General features: G+C 40.5%; 1 protein-coding gene across 1 annotated transcript; it reads right to left on the bottom strand.

Annotated features, from left to right (window-relative positions):
• Nucleotides 1–4,506: 4,506 nt before the first annotated feature.
• On the bottom strand, nucleotides 4,507–7,315 carry foxl3 (forkhead box L3). Its single transcript, XM_015962648.3, has 3 exons — nucleotides 7,061–7,315; nucleotides 6,250–6,418; nucleotides 4,507–6,018 (listed from the first exon to the last, which is right to left on the bottom strand). The coding sequence occupies exons 1-3, from the start codon at nucleotides 7,165–7,167 to the stop codon at nucleotides 5,545–5,547; spliced, it is 750 nt and encodes a 249-aa protein (XP_015818134.1). The 5' UTR covers nucleotides 7,168–7,315; the 3' UTR covers nucleotides 4,507–5,544.

Raw genomic sequence — 7,315 nt, 5'->3', positions numbered from 1 at the left:
GAAGCCAAGTGACAACAGAGGTGTGCTAAGACCCCTAGTCTCCCTCCGCCTGCTCTAATATAGTGTTAGTGCATGTTGATGAGGTGTATTCCATGGCTGTGGTGAGCGGGCAATGCGGGCATCGTCTGGCCTACGCCAGCTGATGCCACCACACTACCCCACTTGCACCCACAGCCCTCAGTGTCTAAGTGCAGCCACCAGCTGACTGGTTTACAGCTCAGGACTTCTCCATCACTAAATTCCTTAGGCAGGATAAACCTCCACGAATTAGCTTAAAAACACTTCTGAAGACCAAAGACAGAGGACTGGATCTACCCAACTTTTATTATTATTTCTTAGCCAACAGGCTGCAATATTTACCAAGATGGTTGCAAGATAACCCACTAGATGAGTCCTGGTTAGATATAGAACAGACACTCTTCAATACGATTGAGCTTTCAGACTTACCATTTATTAGCTCAAGCATAAGAAAACATGAAGGCTTCAAAAGTATTAATATCAGCACCTCTCTGACAGTGGGAGTATCTAAAAATGACAGAGTCTTCACTAATACCATGCAGACGCACACCTATCTGGAATTTCTGTGAAGGTTCTCAGTCATCCAGGTCATTGTAGTCTAAGGAACTTTGAAAGAAAAGCGTCTGGACTTCTTTGAGTTGCTTGAAGACGTTTCACCTCTCATCCGAGAGGCTTCTTCAGTTCTAAGGTCATGGAGAGTGGTGGAAAGTCCCAGATTCACTCCCACTGGGTTTGAATCTGGGACTCTCCACCATTTGACCTGGAGGACAGAGGAGCGTCTTTCACAAGAAGTTACAGGTCTGTGAGAGCCAGCAATGTTGCTTGTTTGTAGGAGATCAGATTCTTATTTTCCTCATTAATTTGCAAATTAATAAATAAAAAAATCAGACAACGTGATTTTCCAGATTTTTATTTCTCATTTTGTTTCTAGTTGATGTAAACCTATGACAGTCACAGGCCTCGCTGATCTTTTTAAGAGGGAGAAATTGCATGATTGGTGGCTGACTAAGCTTTTGTGCCCCACCTGTATGATGTAGACTAAAGGAGCACAGACCTACAATACCCATAATGCCTTGTGTAGATGGTGTTTTTACAGGACGAGTTTAGACTTTATCCTGGAACTGGAATGTAGAATTTTTATTTAGAACATCTCTTTTGTTTTTTTTTAGTTGAATCCTAACACCCCCATCCTCCAAGTGGCCCTAATACTCAGTCATAATGTTTTCATTTTAAAACCACACTTGTCCTTTATTATTGTTTTTAATTTAAAAATATGTTCAGAAATATTTCTGGCATTGGCGCTTATCAGCTGGAACGTTAACATGTCTGGTCCCACTATATTCAGATTACACACAGGCTCCATTAGCAGCACACCTGGGATCAGGTAAGGGCAGAGATGTGTGTGTGACCCCAGGCTATTAGGATGCTTATCAGCTGGAAGCAGTCGATGCAGCCATGTTTTCCTCAGCTGCTGCTTAAAGAAGAGTTTCGGTCTAAATTAAAACAGGATGCTAATATTTGTCTTTGTTTCCATAGTTCTCACCACAGCCAAGAAACAAATCCTCCAGATCAAACGACCTATTTGTGTTTATGATTTACTTGTTAATAATGTTGCACATCAGCAGTTTTCCCAATTTCCTGCACCTTTAATTCAACCGTTTCTTGCCTTTAGCTGCTAATTTTACCAACAAAAGATCTGCTGCTATGTAGATGGAGAAGTCTGTGGAAGTAATTACTGGTAAAAATGGCTCCAACTGTTCTATGACAGAAGAAAGGGTGAAACCAAAGATAATCAGTGGGTATTTAATAGAGGCCGCTTATTCAGACATGCTGCCGGTAGCAACACTTTTATATATTCACTGATAATGTAATATGTGCATTGACTTTTCGGGTCTGCCTGGTGCTCCTGCGTTCTGTTTAGCCTCCTCCTGTAGCCTCCAAGCACTTTATGCTAAGTTAATTTATCCAAATATATCTGCGGCATCATGGCGGTGGCGGCCCCGGCTCCTCAACGTCAACAACTTTGTTAATGGAAACTTGCTGATCCATAAACGCCAGTGCCAACGCAGACATTTGCTGGGGGGCAGCTCGCACGTGAATGTTAAAAACTCGCAGATCGATGAGGGGCATTTGCAAAGGAGGCATAAGGTGTGTTTAATTATAACTGCGTCAGGGGTTTGTGCACGTGCCGGTGGGGGGAGGGCTGTTGCGTTTCAAGCTGGAGGAAGGGGCCGTGGTATTTAAATAGGGTCACTCCCAGGCCTCACCTTGCAAGTGTTTTGCTATATTAAATGCCACTCATGTTAAGTGTGTTGAAACCTTCCTCTCATGTAGGCAAGACATAATATAAAGGTTAAATTGAAAAATGTCCCTTCAACATGCCATGATTGATCTCTCTTGTACAGAAAAGAAATGTTACCCAGACCTCTGTTTCGTTAGGCCTCCTTTAAGTGACTTCATACAAAAGGCTGTAATAAGAAGTGGATGCATTAGAATTTAAGTGTCAGTCAATCAGGACCCAAAAGGTCAATAAAGAATTAGCTAAATGTGGGCTGGAGCTGAGCAGATCAGCTCCGTTTCACTGAGGTGTTTTTTACATCTGCAAAGGACATAGCTATTCTTATTCATATTCTCATTCTTATTCTTATTCTTACTATTATTAATATAATATTAATATAATAATAATAATAATTATTATTATTATTTTATTTTGTATTTAAACATATAATAATTTAAATTAATTTTAATAGTTTAACATTGTAAATCACTTTTACTTTTATAATTTTTTCTTCTTACCGTTATGTTTCTGATTTCGCAAAATCCATAAGTTGTTTAATTTAATTTAATTTAATTTAATTATTTAATTTAATTTAATTTAATACTTTGTGTAAACATGATGCTAGTTTTTAGTGTTATTGTGCTAAATAGAGCTTTTTATGAATATGTGTGTGTAATGTGCTTCTGCTTGAATTATCTGACCAACAACTTGTGAATCACATAAATAAAGATGTCAGTTGCTGTTTACATTTCCAGGCACATGAATAGCATTTAATGGTCGTTTCTTATAGGATTTCAGCCCAGAATGAGCTAACAGACAGACAACACACCTTCAGATCACAAGCAGCCAAATAGAAACAAATTTATTATCTTGATCTTTTTTTTTTCTCCTGTAAAATTGGGTAATTTAGTTAATGTTGCTGCTGAACGAATGTTTTCTAAAATCACAAAACCCGAAACCTGATCAGTTTGAAGATGATTTATGAATATTTATTTGAAGTTATTATTTTTGCATGAAAGAAAGAATTGCAGCATAACTTCATTTTCCTTTGGGGTTATTAACGCATTTTCAAATTTGACTGTGGTTTAATTTCTTTATGTTTGCAGATTTTCCATGAAAATACACAATTTTTACCATTTTAGCTATTTTTCCTTTGTGTGTGTGCGCACGAGCGTGCGTGTGTGTGTGTGTGTGTGTGTGTGTGTGTGTGTAGAGTAAATTGAAACTCATTTCAGCTTATAAAACACATGAGCATTCCCAGATTTTGACAACTAATTAACCACGTTAAGGTAAAATATTTTGACCTTTGAAGCTATAAGATGCTTGAAACAATTAAAATAATGGACTAAATTATAATTGACATTATGGTAGAAAATTATAAATAATTTGAAATTTCTATTAATCTATTTTCAGCAACTTATCCAGAGTCGGGTCATGTGGGCATCAGTCTAAGCCAAGAAGCCCAGACTTTCCTCTCAACAGCCACTTGGGCAGCTCCTCCGGGGGAATCCCAAGGTGTTCCCTGGCCAGTTGAGAGACACAGGGTGTTTCTCAATGTCAAGGTACCTGGCCTTGCGAGGCGATGTCTTGCGAGGCCAGGCGCCTTACTTACGAGGACACTGTCCTCCCTTGGTCAAAGAAAACAGTTAAATGGAGCAGACTTGCATCACATGACCGCGGCTTCCACGGCGGTCACATAACGTCACGTGACACAGGAGATAACGCTATATTTTATATGTAATAGTTTCAATATAAATATATAATGAGCCTTTTAATTTTTAAATTGTGTATATGTTTGTTAAATTAAAAATATAAGCGAGTTACTACCGGCTAGCCACCGAAGCTGCAACTAATAAGCAACTAACCAACCATGGATAACTTCTTTGGATCTAAAAAAACATTGTAAATTAGTTGACTTACTTTTAAACTTGAAATTTGTACCTGAAGTGGCTGCCGGCTTCTGATCCGCCGTCCTTTTGAAAATACTGCAGTGTATTGGGGGTAATTTTTGGCCAAAGCTAGGCTACAAGACACCTCCCGTGTGTCCTTGCTCAGCTAGCTAAACGGATAACAAACGGAGAACACATGCCTCGGTAGAACATGAACATTGGACCGATTGGAATACCTCTTGGCGGCTGCTGATGACGTATCTCCTAGGCAACCGGGGCGGGGCCAAGACATCAAGGAAAGGTTCCTTGACATTGAGAAACACCCATAGTCTCTCCAGCGTGTCCTGGGTCTTCCTTTGGGTCTCCTCCCAGTTGGACGTGCCAGGAAAATCTCACCAGGAAAGCGTCCAGGAGGCATCCTGACCAGAGGCCCGAGCCACCTCAACTGGCTTCTCTCAATGTGGAGGAGCAGCAAATCTACTCCGAGCCCCTCCCGGATGGCCGCTTGTATCCGCAATCTCGTCCTTTCGGTCACTACCCAAAGCTCGTGACAATTTGAAATACGTTACTCTGAAATTTCAATAATTGAACCCAAAGTTTCTTGTGCTTGGTCAGATTTTTAAAGCATTTTGACACATAAATTCAGTTAAATTGAACATCACAGTTTCTGTGTGAATACATTTCCCGTATAGTTTAAAGAGCAAGTCACCCCTAACAAGATGCGTACTTCACTCCCACCTCATGTTTGAAAAATACAACAAATGCTGTTGCCTAGCAGACCGAGAGGGTGGAGCCACTAACGAATACACACACTCACGACATTGTGACATCATAATGTACCAGTTTACATCATAGCATACCTCTTAGCCAATAGCGGTGGCAGATTTAAACTCAAATGCAGTGAAGAGTTTTTACCTGACAACAGCACAACACTGACAGTTTCAGGCAGAAAATTTAAATTTTAACTAAAATGCACTAAAGTGCTAAACTATTGACTACACGTGTCTGCAGCACGATTAGACACACATTTATATAGTTTATCAGAAAAAAATAGTTGATTTGGGGGTGACTTGCTCTTTAAATAAGTCAGCACTACGTTTCACAAAGGTTTATAACAACATACAGCTTTTCTTATTGTTTTTTTTTTTTTTGGGGGGGGGGGGGTCGCTTTTCATCTTTTGGATGAATTATGGGATGTTTTCTCTCTTTACCAATGTTTTCCATCTCTGATCCAGTAACGGGGCTGTACTTGCTCCTTCAGTCAGGCTCTGATTCCATTGTTGTTCTTTTATCTCCTCAGCTTCCGTGGTTTGATCCAAGACCCTCATGAGGAAGTTCAGTTATGATTATCCATCTTTTTTAGAGAGTCCAGAAATGCAGGTTCAGGTGTTGTTGCTCCTGGAGGTGAACCGGCAGCCCAGCCGGTACCAAATGAACCGGGCCGTGAGACGGTCTGGTTCCAGACAGAGGCGGGTCAGGGGTCGATAGGATGTAGTCGATGCTAAACTTGATCTCTGATTCTGGTTTCACCTGCTGGCTCGAGTTATGGACAAGGTAGTTTTGCTGGGGACTGGACCCTGACCTCTCAGGGGTCAAGCGGCAGAGGGCGGAGTCAAGTTCAGGGCAGGGAGTCGAGGTCACTGGTTGATTGCTGTGGCTCTCCGCTGGATGAAAAGAGGTCTCCCCTGAATCACGGAGGCCAATTTTCATATTCCTCCGACGTCTGCGTCGGCGAAAGTTGCCGTTTTCAAACAGGTCGAGCATGGATTCACAACCTGTGGCAAAAGTCCAGTAGTTCCCTTTCCCCTTCTCATTTCCCTCTGTCCGGGGCACCTGCGAGAATACAATCAGAAAATCATAACAATCATAATAACAATATAAGAATAACTATTATTATTATTACAAATGTTTAATGAGGAATAACCAAATATCTTCAGTTTTATAGTTCTTAGAAGACAATGATGGGAGAATGCAAACAAATAAAAAAAGAACGTTGTTCTGAAACGTGTAATTAAAACCTGAAGCTGCGCTGATGTGTGTTCCTGCAGCGGCGTGAGCCTTTACCTTGATGAAGCAGCTGTTGAGGGACAGGTTGTGTCTGATGGAGTTCTGCCAGGCCCGCTGGTTGGAGCGGTAGTAGGGGAACCTCTTCATGATGAACTCGTAGATACCCGACAGAGTGACCCGCTGCTCTGGGCTCCGCTGGATCGCCATGGCGATCAGGGCGATGTAGCTGACACACAGAGGAGGAAATGCAGCAAAAAGAACGTTTCAGAACAAAGCTCATCCTGATATGAAATAATGTCTTACAGACTCGTCTTTAGCTTCTTTAACAACGTTTATTAATCATGTTTAGTTGTAAATATTTGTAAAGTGTTTATACTCTCTGAAGAATAATAAATCCACCAAGTTTTATAACTAATAACTAATAAAAGCCTCTTAAATACAAGAGAAAAGGAAACTTTCCACATAAAAGTCTAGATTTTGTGGCTCAATATGATATTTAAATTAATGTCGAATTTTAATTTAATCAAAACATGATGTTAAAGACAGGATTCCCATATTCAGTAATTTAATTTCTATAGATAGTAAAAACAGAGAATGTATGACTTGTGTAAAAGTTTATGATTATTATGTTTTAAGAACTCTAATTTACAAACACAAAAACACGTATTTGTTTCAACATTAAAATGACTTTCAGGGTTATAAATCGTAAAAAGGATTTTTTGAACGTGTTTAACTCAATAATAAAAGGAAACAAATGATCCTAACTGGGCCATGCTGGTAGAAATGTGGATTTAGTCTTTGCCAGATTAAATGAGCTTCTGAAAACCTGACTGAAGAAACGTCTGAGCAGAAGGCTGATCTCACCTACCTGTATGCAGGTCTGCACATCTTTTTCTCCTCATCCGTGCTAGCTGATGGGTATCCGTCCCCATCGTAGTTGAAGCAGTTGAAGGGATAATGAGAGTTATCAAACATTTTTCACCTTCAGGAGGCTGATCTGAACTTCTGGGCTGCTCTGAGCGTCCCGGCCCGAGTCCAGCAGCAGCTGCAGCTGCGCTTTGTCACCACGATCTGCTCAAACCAGGATCTCTGCTGATGACGGCTGCCTCCAACCTCCCCCCTT

Source organism: Nothobranchius furzeri, chromosome 16 (assembly GCF_043380555.1).
Source record: "Nothobranchius furzeri strain GRZ-AD chromosome 16, NfurGRZ-RIMD1, whole genome shotgun sequence".
Lineage (NCBI taxonomy): Eukaryota > Metazoa > Chordata > Actinopteri > Cyprinodontiformes > Nothobranchiidae > Nothobranchius > Nothobranchius furzeri.
This window is presented reverse-complemented; position numbering and strand designations above follow the sequence as displayed.